The following is an 18,899-nucleotide window of genomic DNA, read 5'->3' on the forward strand; positions in this document are numbered from 1 at the left end:
CCAAGACCACACCACACAGCAACGAAGGGCACAGAAGTTAAAAGAATTGTTTCAGTGAGAATACAGAGTGAAGAGGCATATGTAAAACAGCCATTATGTGGCAAAAGCAGGCGCTGGTGAATTAAAATGTACTCTCTGATAAGGAAGACCTAAGACTGCGCCTAGTGCTGTTACAACTTCGCTGGCTAGGATGCCTAGGAGTGTGAATTTACCCAATACATTACACATACAGAAGCATCTCCACAATGTTCCACTAGGAAAATTCAGAGTTTGTTCCACAACCCACATTGTTTTCCATTTGCTACTTGCAGCTCTGGGGGTGGGGGGAGTTAGAACATTGTCACTACGACTCCTCAACTTTTCATGTACCATTTTCAATAGAATTGAGACTAGTCTTTTTTTCTTTAATACTGTTATTAATTATTATTATTAAACCAACAAGGTCTCCTCTAGGTAAAGCTAGTCTGTGAGCTGTGAAACCTTGACTGATAATTAAAGGGTGAGTTTTAGAGTGGTTAGGAAACTCTTTTGTGTCAAAGAAAAGAATCTCTGAAAGTTAAAAACATTAAGAGTGCCCTTCCAAGGGGATGCTGAATCCAGGTAGACTCAATCAAAGGTCATGCTCTGTAGTAAATCTAATCTACATTTCCTGACAGATGTTTGTTCAGGGATTGGAGGGGAGCGTGTATTGTTTCAGTCAATCAGCACTGCATAGCAAAGGGTTAGTTCCCCTTAACTGACCAACCTGAGATCTATGTGTTAGTCAAAGCAAGCTGGAGGAAGCAACATTACTGATGTTGTTTCATGAGAGAGCATGATAGAAATTCCATCATGGGGATATTCTGCCAAAGATACTTTATTCCTTACATTTCTTACCTTTACTTTTTAGCCTAATTCATTTCACAGATTTAAGCCTGAGGAATATTCATAAAAAAGGTACGTTTTCTCAGTGCTGAAAGTAATGTGAGAGTGTCAGAGAGATTTTTCCGGTTGGTGCTTTATGGGCCACATCTCAGTTGGTGGAAATCAGCCTAGCTCCATTCTGGGCTGATACCACATCACAAAGCCGATTGTTAGAGAGTGATATGGGGACAGAGCTGCCAGCTAGCAGGAGTTAGCAAAGTAAATATGGCCCTGCCCGTTAACAGGGGCAGGAGTGGCAGTTGTTGGAGAAACACCCCTCTCGGAGCTTCCGAAAAGCTGAGCAAAGGCAATTCCCAAGTGACCCTGAGGAGCCTTGCTGTGTTGTGGTATGTGAGTATGGATTCAGGCACTGAATTGGTTCACAACAACTTTAACGGCTTTCCTCCCGCTGTCCCCAGAGTGCTTGCTGTTGGGAATATTTTATAGCTTCATAGACTTCAAGGCCAGAAGGGACCATCATGATCATCTAGTCCAGGGGTCGGCAACCTTTGGCACGCGGCTCGCCAGGGCAAGCACCCTGGCGGGCCAGGCCGGTTTGTTTACCTGCCACGTCCGCAGGTTTGGCCGATCGCAGCTCCCACTGGTCACGGTTTGCAGGAAGCAGCGCGGACCAAGGGATGCACTGGCTGCGCTTCCCACCGCCCCCATTGGCCTGGGACAGCAAACCGCAGCCAGTGGGAGCCGCGATCGGCCGAACCTGTGGACACAGGAGGTAAACAAACCGGCCCAGCATGGCAGGGTGCTTACCCTGGCGAGCCACATGCCAAAAGTTGCCGACCCCTGATCTAGTCTGACCTCCTGCACATCACAGGCTACGGAAACTCACCCATCTATTCCTGTAACAGGCCTAGCACCTCTGGGTGAGTTACTGAAGTCCTTAAGTGAAGTGAAAACTCTTATGCTAGTGATAAGACTTACAAGCAGATGATTCCCTAATTCATCCCCACCCCCATGTTAAAAATGGCTAGTTTCTAGATGGGGCTGCAAGCTATCAAAGACTTAGATATTTTACACTTTAAAACATGTTCAGCAATATATTTTTCAGGGAGGTATGCAAAGGAAAAGGGGTAGAGCTCCTGAAATCAGTAGAGTTACTCTGGATTTGCACTGGGATCAGAGTCTGGCCCAGGCTGTTTTCAGAGACCACATCAGTTACAAGCTCATTGACCTCATGCCTTCCCTTTTGACTCCCATGGGAGTATTCCTCTGTTTAAAGTTAATCACATGCTTAACTTTTAACCTGCTTGCACGGAACAGGAGGGCTCAGCCCCTGGCAGGACTGAGCAGCTGGTGCTGTTCTTGGTTTGTGGTTTTGTTTTCTTTTTAAATACTCAATATAAATATGAATGAAACATCTTCACACACACCCCAATCCCTGAAACATAAGGTTAGAGACTGTGATTTAATCAGTTCTGCCTTTTTTGTCCGGAAAAAATCATTATCAGCTCTAGCTTTCTCTACTTTGGCTTTTGTGGTTTGTGCCAGCACTTTCAGATCATATTCAAGGTACCCCATCAGCGTAGTATCTGAGTACATCATAGTTCTGATGCACTTATCCTCAAAACACCCTGGTGAGGAAAAGCAGTGCTATTATCCCCATTGTACAGATGGGGAACTGAGGCACAGAGAGGCTAAGTGACTCACCCAAGGTCAACAGGAAGTCTGTGGCAGAGTAGGGACTTGAAACAGGGTCTCCCAGATCTTAGGCTAATGTCCTAACCACTGGACCATCCTTCCTTATTAAGTATGTCCCTACAACCACAAATGACCATGTAGGGTTTGGCCCTTCAATGAAGTTACATTGGGCATGGTTCAGCCCAGAATCTACACTGCCTTTCCCAGGCAGTGGGAAATCTGGCTATGGCAAACAAACAAAACAGAAAACACCCATATTAGCTAGAACTCTGGGGGAGGGATAGCTCAGTGATTTCAGCATTGGCCCGCTAAACCCAAGATTGTGGGTTCAATCCCTTGAGGGAGCCATTTAGGGATCTGGGGCAAAAAAAACCCCCCACAAACTGTCAGGGACAGTACGTGGTCCTGCTAGTGAAGGCAGAGGACTGGACTTGATGACTATTCAAGGTCCCTTCCAGCTCTATGAGATAGGTATATATCTCCAACTTCCCCTACTCCTAGGGATGTAGCTGTGGAGCCAAAGAAGTGAGGGACACTGGATGGGTGGGGCTCTCATCAAAGAAACCAGTACTGGTTGCTCCTTGCAGGAATTAAAGCAACACTTCATGGCCTGGTCCCCTGACACAGGTAATGGGGGAGACGCTGCCTGCCTGCCCACAGGTCGAATCACTTCTCCAGTGCAGACAGCTTAGCTGCTGTAACAAGGGATCCGTTCCATCTGCCTGTGAGCGCTTTGGTGAACCTGGCCCACTGTTCTTTCATTCATTCCTTTTAAAAGTAGAAGTCATTCTGGAAGATTATGAGTTGCGATTACTTACAAGCAAGGGGTTGGAACCAAATCCCCAGCTCTGAATACCCTTGAACTCGGGATCCAAACTTCATAGCTGGTATCATACAATGGGACAAATCAAACCCTACAACCGAACATCTTCAGGGTGAGCTCTGGACCCAGTCTATATTTTGCAGTTCGGGTCCATCTCTATTATTCACCAGAGAGATCACAGAGACTTATTGAGCTGGTTTTATTAGTGTAAAATACGTACTTGCTAGTTTAAAGACCTCAAAAACTTCACAATCTCAAATACATCAGTCTTCTTGAGAAAGAAATTCTTCCTCCCTCTCTCCTTATTCTCCACTAATTTACACAGGTATTAATATAATTAAACCAGGGAATTGGATTAATAGGACTGATTTGTTTGAGAAGAAAGCTGGCACCTACCATTACTATCAATAGTCACACAATGCTGTGAACATCTAAAGGGACATTCAGTGTGACCAACTGAAGAACAGGCGTTGCCTTTGGTGACAAAAGTGGGACAAAACAGCCCATCTGTCTCACAATTTGTCCAAATGTCCTACCTTTCTCCTCCCCTTTGGGAGAAGCAACGGTTGTGGTGTCAGTCATTCTATTTCTAGGCACAGAGGGACTCAGCCAGTACCAAGGGCAAGCATGGATGCTAATATGCAACAAGCATCTCCTTAACGTTTTCTGTCTAATCAGGTTTCCTGTTGGCTGATGGGAGCTGCCATACCTCATTACAAGCTGCTATCACAGATTTTTTTTTTTTTCAATCCAGGCTTTGCCATGCTTGTCTGCTTTTTCATGTAAAAAGGTTATGTATGCCCTGAAGGAGGCTGAATGTTACCCAAAAAAAAAAAAAAATCACATGAAAACAGAACTGTGGGCAAGAGTCCAAAGGCTTGATTATAGGACTGTGACTAACGAAAGGTGTTTTTAAAAAAAAAATTCTTTCATTATATCCTTTGTACTAACACAACTCAGATTAGTTTCCCAGAAGCAGACTTCTCTTTCTGTGATCGTGTTTTGTAAAGATAGCAGCAGCTCATGTTTAAACTATTTAAGAGAACAAATAGTTGCAAAATGTACCTCAGATGGCCTTTCTGATGCTACTAGCATATTCCTGGCTTGACTGAAGCTACAAAATTGCTCTGCGTTTTGCCATTGCTTGAAAGTAGCAACGAAGAATGCACAAAAACCCAGGGGCCAGCACCCAGAGATAATATTGATTCCTCTTGATCTGTGCCCTCCTGGAGATCCATGACATTGTAAACTGTGAGGAGGACTCTAGAAAAACAAAGTTAAACGGTTGCAGAACAAAACTAGCTTTTCTCCTTTTAGCTACTCCAAAGGCTCCTGGGACATCAAGGAAGGTACCTTCAGATCCAGAGTTCATGAGACAGACATTGCCATGCTAGAGATGGGCCTGACCCACACCTTGGGATCTGCAAGCCTTTGAGTTCTGGGAAGGTTGGATTCAGATCCAGATTTTGCTGCTGGCCCACTATTTCTACAATTAGACAAAGCTGATCAGTGCCAAAGCCGGTGGCTGAAGCTCATGTGTACCTCTCTGGGTCATCCCTTTGCGAGGGAGGCGTCAGGGTTACCCCAGCTGACTAGCAGCCAGGCAGGAAGTGAGGAGCCCAAGTGCTCTCTCTTCCTACTCCACTCCCAGTACTAGAACTGAGTAGACCGCGGCACTGCTATACCCACTGGTGCCCTCCCACAAGCAACTGTTCCTGGGGGCCCGCAGTGACTGCCCACTCCCTCTCCCTTGGGTACCAGAAAGGAACAGCCTCTGCCCCACTGCACAGGAAGGGGGCTGCAGAGGCCCATAGGCAGGGCCCAGAGAACTCATTTGTATGAGCTCTTTACCCGTGGGGGATTCTCCTGGTTGGGACTGTGGAGTAGCTGAGCTTCCATGCTGCGTACCCTACCACACTGACCGCCTTCCTCCCCAGCAAAGGGGGTGTTTCAGCCTCAGGCCCTGGCCCTCCATTTATAAACAGTTCTGCATATATGTACCCCTCTGCGTTTTGATTCTAGCCCTTCCCTGATCCTTTATTCCTTAAGCTGACCTGCCTGGAAACAGGTTCTCTGGCTCTCAAGAGCTCTTCTCTCCTGCTGCTTAATTCCCATGTAATGTCATAAGCCTCTCTGTGGCATCACGGTTGGCAGCTGGCACAACATCGACGTCACAAGTTGATGTTTCTAGCATCCAATGAACAATAAGCAGCTGAGGCAGGTAAACTTTTAAAGAAACCAACACTGTTCACAAATCAAATGGGGTTTAAAATTTCTCAAAGAAAGCCAGGGGCTCGCCAAACCATCCTGAAAGGCTCTGCAATTCTTTTGCTCCTAAAGTGAGGTCTAAGCGAAACATTGATTCAGAGTGGCTAGAAGATGTTAGGGGAAAGAGGCAGGAAATACAGGTCATTCTGTGGACTTATGATAGGCTGTTTATATCCTGATGCCATCGGGGGAGAAAAGGGCTATTCAGTTTCCTTGGGAATAGGAAAATACCTCTCCTACCTTGAAGGGTGCATAGGAGCTGTTAGTTTTGGACAGAGACACTAACAGTTAGGCCTCAACAGAGAAACAACTCTTTAAAGACAGCATCTGGGTTACGGGAAGGAAACTGATTTTAGTGAGTGGCACGCTATGCCAGGATTCATCTGGTGATAAGATCCAAGATCATTGGCAAAACTGCCTTACGGGAATTCAGGGTACATCGACTGAGTGAAACCGTTGATGTAGTGTCAGCAGGGAGCCAGGGATGTTCATTACCAGTCCAACCCTTCTGCATTACATGCCTGGCACTGTGAACCCCATTGTGACGATCCACAGCTGGTAAGCAAACTAGCTCCAGTGCCAAACAATAAGCTCAAAATTCGAAAGCATAAATTAACTGATTCCAAATATTGGTATGAGATGGAGGGGCAAAGTGATGACAGGGAATTGAGGGAGTTACGATTTTCTAGACAATCCTATGGCAATATTCAAACAAAAATGCAAGTATATTTTTATATTCTTCCCAGTGTCTTTCAAATCCATGCAGTGTTTCACATGTAATCCACAGTCTGACATTCAAGTTGGATAGATTTTTCAGTAGCGACTTAGTTAATTCCATATTTGGATTTCTCTTTAAAGTCGACAATATTATTATACTGTAGACCTTAATATCTCCGCTCTGCACAGCCTCTCACATTAACAACTCAATGACATTTTCCAGTGCCTCTAGGAAAATGTATATTGTATTATTTATAACTCCGTATGAGTAATTCTTTATTTTCAGACATGTTAGATCTGCTTTCAGGTTAACTGCTGGACCTGTGTTACTGGGCTAAAGTTTGCTTCGAGTTCCATTGACTTCAATGATATTATTCTAAGTTTGCACCGAGAGCAGAACTTCATCACTTTATGCTCAAGATTCTTTGGCTCTATGCCAAGAAAGCACTGATGACACAATGAGCCCTGAAGTGGGTCTAACACTCTTGCCAGCCAATTCATAGACACTCCACCACTGTAGCCCTGGGCTACTTTGGAGCCAGAAGAAGCTAAGAGAAATCTTGCATGTATATTTTTCACTCTGACCCAGGCAACGCCTTTCATAAAAAACATGTAAGCCATGCAACAACAGAAGTTACCTCCCAAAAGTCCATGGATATGATACCCCTATGAAATACACAGCCTCTTCAGGGTTGTGGGTTAGCCAATACAGTTGTGCCTTGTCTGAATGCAAAACTCAGCGGGGAGAGGGAATAAAAAAAAGACATTAATCCTTTCACAATGCAACAGAAGATGAAAGGCTTTTCTCTTTTCACACTATAGGTTTTCTGGGAGAACAATCTAACGATACCATATGTTGTGGAAAAGGATTTGCACAGCTATTATAGGAGAGAAAAAAAGTATCTCAAACAGTGAACTAGTAACAGCAACTGTAAGCTTTCAGTCAAAAATAAGGCAAAATTTTCACTCTTTGGGTCTTTACTTAGGGCCTGAAGCTTCAAGCTTCTCCTGGCAGGTGTGCAGTGCCTTAATCTCCAACTACACCATGCTTCCATAGGGCTCAGCTCCTTTGTAGAAGACAGTACTCAAGGTACACCACCATCATACATACTTTTTCTCTTGACCTTTTGGTCAGAGTGTAAAATACTGATTTACTCACTGAAAACGTTCACAGCCATGAACCAGTCATGCGGAGGAACTCAGCTTCTCATTAGAACTTGCACTCAAATGGCCAAATCCTTCCAGTTTCTAAACAAGCAAAACTCTCCTTGACTTCAACAGGAGATTTGAGTATGGACAAAGAAGAAACGCATACTGTGTCTCAAAGGAGGAGAATTAAGTTCAGTGTTTCTAAATCTGATTTTAAAAGAGTCACATCCTGAGAGAAATAACCCCTTCCTCCTCCCCGCCCACACACACATCAGTTTTTGCTTCATGTGGTACATTTCTGAATGGCCTACCATGTGATATTAGTCAAGCTGTCACTTCTGGTAGAATAGCGTTTAGTGACGGAGAGAATTCATCTTCTAACACTGGTGCGAGCATTATTGATGCAATAAATGGTAGCAACCTGCAGTTGAGTGAAATCTCTGGGTGCTAATGGTAGCAGCTCAACAACTGCACCAGCAGTGGCCATCATTAAATACAGAGAAATACAAGTCAGATTTGACTAAGGGCTCAGATCTGTTTGCTTTTACATTGCCAGTGAAACTCAACCAAAACAGGATCCAGCCCTAAGTATTTCATCTAGCAGTGACATTATTCATCATGGCAGTTAGTCCCATATACTGAAGCTTATACAAAAAGTGGGAGGCTTACCAGGTGGGATTTGAGGCAGTAATGAAAAACACATACAGAAGAACAAGACAAAATGTTAAATGTTTAAAGATAGCTTCATCTTACATACTACCGCAACACGTGAAAGAGACGAATAACTTATTAATAGTTTTACTTTAGTGAACAACAGGTAGATTTGTCCATACCTTTACTTTATCTGAAAAGGAAAGCATTCGACTCAGTTTCCTCTAGGCATGCATTTCATTTTCTCAAAATGCAACAGGGCGTGCATTACATACAATGTGTTATCCTGCTTCACTGAAGTACAGCTGTTATGAACATTCCTGCAGCAGTATGCAGAAGCCTTATGGGGTGGAAGGAGTTGGGGACAAGGGGAATCTAGTTCTGAATGCCGTTAGTTTCAGCAGAGCGCAGCTTCAGAAATGTCAGGGCGAGAAACTGACTAGGGATTTATGCCGTTTCGAGTAGCAAGCAACTTTTGGCAGCCAAAAAAGGGCAGTGTAATGATGAGAGCTGAAATAAACAAACTTTATTTGAGAAAAGCAGCACAATCTTACTTCTTGTCTATAATACTGTATATGGTTTATACTATACAGTGTCCAGTGATAGACCGTATCAGACATTAACAGGCAAGCAAAGGGGGACATGAAGCGCATAACGCTTCCTGTATCAGTTGCACTATATTGACACAGGCTGAAAAACACACAGCACACTAGAGGGACACGTACACTAAAAATAAAAGTATCATAACAAACAAAACATGGATCCGTAGTGCACAAACCTTCCGCCTCTGTGTTCTCTTTGAGGTGCACTTGCTTCAGTGGGCAGCAGAAGATTTCGTGACACTTAGCACGAAAAGGGGACTCTTTTTTCTTTAATTCCGCAGATTGGATGGAATCTTGCCGTAACATAATGTACTCCTGTGTGCCAGGGGTTGCGTCATCCATAACTGTGGTCACCACATAACAAAATGAACTCAAGTTAGAGTTTAACGGAAGAAAACTAGAGATGTATTTAAACTATATAATGTGATGTGGGGAAGGAAAAGGGGGAGAAACATTGGTCGCAAGGAAAAGAAAATGAAAAGCATTAAAAAGGTTTTGTGGTGCTGATGGAGGAGAGGGGTGGGGATAGTTTACTTTGATAAAACAACACTTCTCATAAACATTTGTCCTTTATCTTGTTTCATGCAATCTTCATCCTAATGAAAAAGTACCATCATAATGAGCTGTTGCAGAAAGTAACATAGGCTATCTACTCCGTATCCTCTATGGTCTCCGGCAATACATGCTGTATTCTGCATGCAGGTTAAGGAAAACTGAAAGAGAGCATGCCATTGTCTAACCTACAGATCATATATTCTGCACCTGAGTTTATAATGTCAGTAAGCCACACTGCCATATCTGCAATGCAGCTCCAACACTTCTCTGTTCCCCACAGTACAACAGAAGAGGTCCCTAGTAGGATCAGTAATAACAGGCAATTCCTCACAGCAAGGATGATAATCCAATGAATGGACTATCGCCTTCAAATGGATAAAAAAGTAGAAGCACAAAGAGTGCATGTTAATTTTGTTATGGCTTTTCCAGTTCTCCTTTTAAATCAATATTCCCATTGATACTACGGATGGCATATATTTGGAAATATTTTCTCGAATCAAATCATTGTATTAAGCAGTAAATTGGGACATACGGAAATAGCAAGCTTTTGAATCATTGACAATGTTACATAGCTAGAGGGTCAAAATGCTATTCTATTAGCTAAGGAAGCTATCCTCACTCCTCACCTAGAAATGCAGCGATCTTGGGATTTTGGCCTTAAAATGCAGACCTTTGTCAGGAGCAGTGCCTATCTCATTGTTAAGAGAGTTTATCATTCTAGTTAGATATTTGTGACTGTCTAGAGAAGTATAAAATCTCAGCTGAAGCTGTGGAGTGTAGAACTTCAAACTAATATCTGAAAGAAAAAATCCCAAAGACCAGAACATTAACAGCATACATGCTATGCTGAATAAACAGTGCAAATATACTAGCAAGACATGAGATCATACACTGTTTGGAGTCTAGACAGATGCCCCAAGCAATCTGACGGGCTAATGTGCTTTCATTTTTAATTAGCGCCTTATAGATAGCAAGTGGAATTGCATCACCCACACTAAAAACAACCCACTTGCCTGATTGTTGAAATCCTAAGCCATCAATGAAAGCAAGGAATTTAGTGCTAGTCATTCCTTGGGGATAAGTAACCAGGCTAGTGGTTCTGGGTTGCACTATGAGCAATCACCTTCTTTCAAGTGCTCATTATTCCCCAGGAAAGGCCTTGGACCAAGACTGCTGTTGCTTCATTAGATGAGAGGCAGCATCAGTTACGTACACATATAATCCAGGGAAAGTACCATTAAAAGTGATTCATGAACTTATTAGGAAAATATAACTGATTTGAAACGAGCAACAGGGTCATTGGAGCGCAAGGTCTGGACTGCTGGATAATTGTTCTCTTAACAATCCTTGCTTTGGTTTGGCTTTATTTAAAGGGGACTTTGTGGGCATGAAAGGGGCTGGGGTTGACAGCTCCGGAGCTGTGGGGCAATTTCTGGGAGTCATCACTGGCTGGGAGGAGCTGGAGGTCCAAGAGGCGTCAAGGGCCAATAACACCAGCTGGCTGTTCCGCCGCAGGAAATGCTGCGCAGAAATCACTATCCCTAGAACTTTTCTACGAGAACAAAAAATTGTGTAAGGTGGGAAGTGACCTCTGTGCAATGCTCCTGACGTCAATGGTGCAGTGACCGGATGATGATCCCTGTGGCATTTACAAAAATAAAGGATACAGTGTGCGGCTGTTGAACATTATTAGCCAGGAGGGAAGGGAGATGCACATTACCTTCGAACAGCCAGCCAGCTGATCAGTAGCAAGACATACCCTGCTGTCATATCATCAGCCAGGGGCAGGAAATGTGGAGTCGGCCTGATCCTGCAAGATGCTGAGCCTCTTTGGAGGGATGCAGAGAGCTCTTGGCTTCCAGATAAGATGAGGGAGCTCAACATAGCATACAAGGTGCTTACCATCTTGCAGTATTGGGCTCTACGTTTGTACAGAGAGGAAGCAAGCCTGCTAGTTGCTGCAAATAAGAGAGTGCAACCAGCTATAGGTAGATGGAAGCACTGGCCGGGAGGAAGGCCTGCTGCTTGCCAGGTGACCGAGGAGAGAGGTTTGCTGACTGCCAGAAAGGAGAATTGGGCGGGAGAACAGCTTACCCTGCTTTCCAACAAGTGAGCAAGAAGATTTGCCAGTGGCAAGGGTGGGGTAGGTACTTGCAATGGGGTAGAGCAAAGGTACTCTAGTAATGGGGTAATCGTCCCAGTGTACTGACCTGGTTACTTAGTTACGTGTGGGGCGTTTGTTTTAAATGCTCAGGATACTCCCAGAAACACAACAAAACCAAACACCAGCCAATCAGCTTTCAAGATGGATTCTGTTCATTTTAAAATTATGATGCACAGAATAGAGACCGTATAAGCCAGAGGTGGGCAAACTTTTTGGGCCAAGGGCCACATCTGGGTGGGGAAATTATATGCAGGGCCAGGGTAGGGGTGTGGGAGGGAGTGGAGGGTGTGCAGGAAGGGGCTCAGGGCAAGAGATTGGGGCAGGGGAGGGGTGCAGGGTGTATGAGGGGGCTCTGGGAAAGGGCTTGGGGTGCAGGAGGGGTGAGGAGTGCAGGAGGGGGCTCAGGGCAGGGGATTGGGGTGCAGGAGGGCTGTGGGGTGTATGAGGGGGCTTAGAGCAGGGGGCTGGGGTGCAGGCTGCGGCAGGGGGCTTAAGGCAGGGGTTGGGGTGCAGGAGAGGTGCAGGGTATACGAGGGGGCTCAGGGAAGGGGGTTGGGGTGCAGAAGGGGTGCACCACTCCAGGAAGCGCTGCATCCCCTGGGAGAGAGGGGGCACAGGACTCTGTGTGTGCTGCCCTTGCTGATCTTCAAAGTACCTCCCCCAAAGCTCCCATTGGCCACGGGTCCCTGTTCCCGGCCGATGGGAGCTGCGGGGTGCTGTGCCTGGAGGCAGGGCAACGCATGGAACCCTCCGACCCCCCACTTGTGCGCCGCAGGGACGTGGTGCTGGTGGCGGTGCGGGATGGATCCAAAGCCCTGAAGGGCTGGATCCGGTGTAGTTCACCCACCCCTGGTATAAGCAGTAGCAGTGCATGCTTCCCCTCCCCACCCCCGCCTCTCCCCCATATCCAGCACCAGTTTGGTGCATGACCTCTGAGAAGGCCAAATGAAAGGGCCAGTTAATTACCAGTGGCCATTGCCAGTGGCCCTATCAATTCAAACCAGGGCTGGGATGTTCTATCTACTAATTCTTACAGAAACACAAAGCAGTTGTCAGAGAATCACTTTTGATCAGCCCAAACTCGTCACAGTGTGAACCACAGACCTAGGGAACTAAGAGCATTGGCATTATCAATCCCCTAGTCCCAGCTCACGCTCCCCCCTCAGGGGCCCCTGCTCGCTCCAGAGGCTGCAGGCCCCTCTCTGTGGCCCAAGGGTGGGGCGGGGCCATTCCTCCACATGCTGCCCCCGCCCCGAGTGCCCCTAAAGCTAATGGGACACTGCAGGGGCGGTGCCTGGGGAGAAGCATGCCCCACCCTGCCTTAGAGCCCCAGCTAAGTGCTGAACCTCCTCCTCCATCCCAGAGCCCGCACTCCCTCCCCCTTCCCCACATATCCCCTCCTGCCCCCAAACTCCCTCCCAGAACCTGCTCCCCAATCCGCTACCCTAGACCTCCTCCCCTACCCAAACTCTGTCCCAGAGCCGTAGGCAGGTGCGGGATGGAATTTTGGGGGGAGGCGGAGTTTTGGGGGGGCGAGTTCTGGGTAGCATGAGTGACATTGGCACTGGCCCTAGGGTAAATTGAGTTTGAGACCCCTGCCCTAGTCTTTCAATTTGTCTTCACCAAAACACATTTATTTTCAGTTAATTTAAATTTAAATAGAGAAATTGAGGTCCAAATCCTCAGCTGGTGGAAATCAGCCTAGCTGCACTGAAGTCATTGGAAATAGGTGCATTATGCCAATTTACAAGAAAGGCTCTGGGTTAAAAGATCTAATTGGACTTTGTCATTATGCTCCGCACGGTAGGAATCATTAGATCATTAACATCCAGAGTCAGTCTTAGAAACAAATTCTAATAAAATTGTAATGCTGATTATGTCACTCATAGATCATTCAATGTCATCGTTTTGAAAGCAGTAGTTAAACCTTTTCTTAACATGATGAATGGCTTAAAGTCAGACAGAGAATTTATTACAGAACTAGAAAAACATTACTGTCTCCTATTTCATGATGCAACGACAGTCATACAGCTTAAGGAAGCCACTGAAAGGAAGGTTACAGACACATGTAAAGGACCTCACTTACAGCCCGGATGCGCCAATTAGTGCGAAACGTTGAACAGCACAGTCTAATGCAACAAGCTTGCAGAAACTGATCAAATCCACTATTTCATGAAGGAATAAACACAGAGGAGTGCTACACTGCAGTGATTTCTCTGTGCACTTTGTGAAGGATATAAGCACAAATAGAAAATTAGAGGAAAATTTCACAGCAGCAGAACCTCAAAATCAGTTCACTAACAGGAAAAACCAACTAGGAAATACTAGCTGAACCCATCAGGTGAATCTTGGAAGGTGGGGGGAACAAAAAAAATGCCAAAATGCAGTTCAGTGACATTCACAAACTAAGCAATCTGCACACTCCCAACCATACCTAAACGGGAATGCAAAGAATAACTGAATGAACTTCCATGCAAACAGCGACACTCGGTATGCAAATAAATCTAGGCGCCTTCATTATCACTGAAGCTGCGCTACTCACTGACCGATTGCCTACTGCATTTGGCACAAACCAAAGCAGCAGCTGCTTGTTGTGTCTTTTGCTCCTTATGCAATAAAGCACAATAGAAGAAACTAGTGCCATGTTGGGACCCAAATAACAGCGGTGACTAAATATACTCAATAAGCAATGCCTAGTTACACATGCCTTCGAGTGCACTGGCAAGGTTTTGAAACACAGAAGATACTAGAAGCTCAGAAACTATTTAAAGCAATACTCCCCAATTCCTAGATACCACACTCCTGTACAGATACATGTCTAGTATTCTTCAACCACTCTGAGCATAGCATCCATATGGCATTATTAAATCAAGACCATTTTAACGCCTGAAGTGTTCCTATATTTAAAAGCAAAACACAGCTGATAAATCTTTAGACTGGCTGTGGCAAAGCATAAAAAGCTCCCATTGACTCCACTGTGCATTGGATCAGGCCCAAAGAGGACAATATATAGCACAGCATATCAGCAAGAATACCACTACTAGTGTGATTAACTTCCAGAAATTACTAACTCCATCACTCAGAGTGCACGAAACGTCAGGAGGAAAATATGGGACATGTATTCTTAACAAATGCAATGTGAAAATAAACCAAAATAAACCTACAACACTCAGCATAAGTAATGTTGTGATTGTGTGTGTGTGTATTACACACACACACACGACCCCTGTGCCCCAAATGAAGATGGTGAGAGAACTGAAGGTCTCAGTAGTATTTCCAGCAGCTGCTGAAGACTGATTACAGATCTACAACTAAAGTGTCTAATGATCATTCCAGAAATTCAATGGATTAAACTCACTGAGTTCCTTGGAGGCAGAATGCCTCCTGGTTTTCCACAATCCCTCAGTGTAGTAAAGCTTTGCACTGCCCCTTGCTATGTTTCCATTGCTGACAGCATACTCTAGACTAGAATGTCTGTGTAGTCACCGTTCTATTACAGTTGCCTAATTATATTCCTTGACTCGCTTTGTGTCCAAGGGCAAGTCATACGATCCATCTTTGCCTATTTCCCCATCTGTAAAACAAGGACAAGGACAACACCTCTTACCCTACATACCTCACAGGGCCACGGCAAGGCACAATTAATGTTTGTTAAGTGCTTGGAGATCCTCAGGTGCAAGGTGCTAAAGAAATGCTGAGTGGGGTTGTTTTAAAGAACAGGCTGGTGAATGTGGCCTAAGTTAATGGAACAGCACAAAAATGATGCAGCAACTGTGGATAAAGAGCATACCCACAAAAGCCATTTATTAAGCCGTTAGCATAAAATAGCTACAGTTACCCATATATTTCCCAAGACAAAAAATTCAACTAGGTAAACGTAATATCACTCGGGACCACATCCCTTGGCTTTTTATTTTAAAAACCCCTGAGGGCAAAAAGCCAGAAAGAAAAAGTTTCCCTCTTCCCTCAGCCATGGAGTGAAATTACCGTGGTCAGGGACAAGTATGCTTCCATCACAATCCTTCTTCAGATTCGCTCAAACACATTGGTATTAAATAATGAACTAGCTAAAAACTCAGGAATTTTTTATTTATGTCCCATTACTTCTGAGTCAGAATAATCCAACCTAAAATTTCTAGACTTTGTAACACCAACGGTCATTAGACTATAAATCTTTCCATAGTTTTCAAAGTCTTGGTTATGATTCTGACTGAGCTACTCTTCCCCCATAATTCTGTGCGTGATAAAATGACAAGAACACATCCTTTTGCTACTGTGAGGAAACTGAAGCTGTACACCTTAAATATATGGTCTGTTACCTTTAGCTGGGTATCAGTTTTACCCATGGATACCTCTAGCTCTTTAACCACAAATCTCACGGTACCACAGGGTAAAAGACGACATTTTATCTTTGGCCGCATGCAAAGGTTTAATATGCTGGAAAAGGCAATCTCCCCAGCCCTGACAAGATTTCCAGGAAACTCTCCGGTCCTGGTACTATACATCTGACATCATTTTGGATCTGTCCTTCTCTGGGTTACCTGTACTTTGACTTCCCTCCCTAGGTGACTTGACACACGAATTACTTCCTTCTTGAGGTTCTCTTTCTTTGATTCCTGTTGGCAGTTTTGAATGTAGTAAGGCCCAAGATGTCGACACCCTCTTGCTCTTTGTCTGCAGTACATTATTCTTCCAGGAGAACTACTGTCTTGGCTTAATAATAAATAATAATAATAATAATAATAGCAGCTAGCTAGCTCTTTGTAGCTCTTTTCATCAGTAGATCTCAAAGCACTCCACAAGGAGCTCAGTTTCATCATCTCCATTTTACAGATGAGGAAACAAAACACAACATCATTGCTGTCTTCCATCGTTTTCTTGCAACTTAAACTTAACATGTGTAGGTGTGAGAGAGAATATCAGGAAAATGAGAGAGAAAACAGAAGAGAGAAGTTGGAATAAGGTCTAGAATCGTTAAATTATGATTGAATGAAATCTTTAAAAAAATACAATGGGAAATACAAGAGTTCTGAAGAAACTCAAATGTGAAATTGCAGAACTGCTACCCGTGGTACATAACCTGTCACTTAAATCAGCTTTTGTACCAGATAACAGGAGGATAGCTAAAGTGACACCAATTTTTTGAAATGGCAATTATAGAATTACAGACTGATAAGTGCAACTTCATTATCAGGCAAATTGGTTGAAACTATAGTAAAGAATAGAATTATCAGACACATAGATGAGCACCATTTGTTGGGGGAAGAGTCAACATGGCTTTTGTAGAGGGAAACCATGCATTACTAATCGAAAGAATTCTTTGCGGGGGTCAATAGATATACGGACAAGGATGATCCAGTTGATAGAGTGTACCTGAGCTTTCAGATTGCCTTTGACAAGGTCCCTCACCAAAGGCTCTTAAGCAAAGTAAGAAGTCATGGGATAAGAGGGACGGTTCTCTTATGGATCAGTAACAGATTAAAAAATAGGAAAAAGAGTAGGAAGAAATGATCATTTTAGAATGCAGAGAGGTAAACAGTGGGTTCCCCCAGGATCTGTGCTGGGACCTGTGTTGTTCCACATATTCATAAATGATCTGGAAAAAGGGATAAAGAGTGAGGTGACAAAGCTTGCAGATGATGCAAAATTACTCAAGATGGTTAAGTCCAAATCAGACTGCAAAGAGTTACAATGGAAACCTCACAAAACTGGATGTGTTTGGGCAATAAAATGGCAGATGAAACTCAATGTGGATAAATGCAAAGTAATGCACATTGGAAAACCTAATCTCCACTATACAGACAAACATAATTCTACTATATGTACACAAAATGCTAGGATCCAAATTAGCTGTTACTGCTCAAGAAAGATCTTGGAGTCATTGTGGATAGTTCTCTGAAAATGTGCAGCAGCAGTCAAAAAAGCCAACAGAAAGTTAGGAACCATCAGGAAAGGGATAGATTATAAGACAGTAAATATAATGCCACTATATAAATCCAGGGTACGCCCATACTGTGAATACTGTGTGCAGTTCTGGTCATGTCATCTCAAAAGAAGATAGATTAGAATGGAAAAAATACTGAGAAAGGCAACAAAAATGATTAAGGGTATGGGAGTTTCCATATGAGGAGAAACTAAAAAGACTGGGGTTGTTCAGCTTGGAATGAGACTACAAAACGGGGATATGATAGAGGTCTGTAAGTCATGAATGGTGTGGAGAAAAAGCATTATTTACTCCTTCAAATAAGACAGGAATCAGGGGTCACCCAATGAAATTTACAAATAGCAGGTTTAAAAAAAAAACAAAAAGGAAGTAATTCTTCACACAATGTACAACTACAAAACTCGTTGCCAGAGGATGTTGTCAAGGCCAAAGCTATAAGTGGAGTCCAAAAAGAATTAGCCATTGATGGACCTATCCTTCATGAACTTATCTATTAGCCAAGATGGCCACCTTGATGTCCCTAAATCTCTCATTGCCAGATGTGTGAACTGGATGACAGGGGATAGATCATTTGATTGCCCTGTTCTGTTCATTCCCTTTGAAGCATTTGGCATTGGCCACTGTTGGAAGACAGGACTGGGCTATATGGACCATTGGTCTGATCCTGTATGGCCGTTCTTGTGTAAATACATTAATCCTTCATGGGTGACACTTGGCGCACACGGAATGCTGGCTCTAGAAGTAAGGCTATTGAAAGTACATCCTTCTATAGGCCTGATCCAATGCTCATTGAAGTCACTGGTCCTTGTACATTGAGTTTTCTCACTGGGATCATACCGTGCACATTACTTTAGGAACTTCTGAATAATACAACAAAAGGAAGTGTTCAGAACACACGCTGAATCAGGTGTCTTTACAGCAAATGAAAAGTTCCCAAGACTTAAATTGAAGCAGTTCCAGTCAGTGCAAATATGGAAAAAAAAATCAGGTGGCAAGGGATAACGTGATGGGCATTAAAGGTACTTCATATCCACAGCGAGTGGGCTTCAATAAGGTTCTGCACAGGTAGAGGGGACCATAACACATTATATTGGCATTAGACTGCAGATAGAGCGACTGTGTATATTCTTCTATTGTAGTTTGCCTTTTCACTGTATTTGATAGCTACAAAGGTCCGTTAGGCACATATACAGTAAAGAGCCCTGGAGCGTCTTTTCATTAGCTGCTTTGTTTTCCCCATGATTCATTCCAGTTGCTGGTGTAAATTTTGTTAGCCATCTGGACAGTGTAATGAACCCATTTGTGTACTGTGTATTACAAACTACTTACAGCTAATTTTTTTTTTAAAGCTGTTTTGGAGTTACCACACATTCAAATCCTCTTAATGATAACAAGACCCATCTGTGCAATTCTCTCCACATGGCTTTTCCCGGCTCCCGCTTCCTGATGTGCTGTCAAGGCAGTAGG

General features: G+C 43.9%; 1 protein-coding gene across 2 annotated transcripts in view; it reads right to left on the minus strand.

Moving 5' to 3' along the window:
* FGF13 (fibroblast growth factor 13) overlaps nt 1-18,899 on the minus strand; it is a 323,690-nt gene that overhangs the window by 149,621 nt on the left and 155,170 nt on the right. Inside the window, exon 3 of one of the 2 annotated variants that reach the window (XM_050964866.1) lies at nt 8,946-9,113. The exons of the other annotated variant lie outside the window; for it this stretch is intronic. Within the exon in view, the coding sequence (XP_050820823.1) occupies nt 8,946-9,113 (168 nt within the window). The remainder of the gene's footprint in view (nt 1-8,945; nt 9,114-18,899) is intronic. 2 annotated transcript variants of the gene reach the window in all.

This window comes from Gopherus flavomarginatus, chromosome 8 (genome assembly GCF_025201925.1).
Source record: "Gopherus flavomarginatus isolate rGopFla2 chromosome 8, rGopFla2.mat.asm, whole genome shotgun sequence".
In the NCBI taxonomy this organism is placed as follows: Eukaryota; Metazoa; Chordata; order Testudines; family Testudinidae; genus Gopherus; species Gopherus flavomarginatus.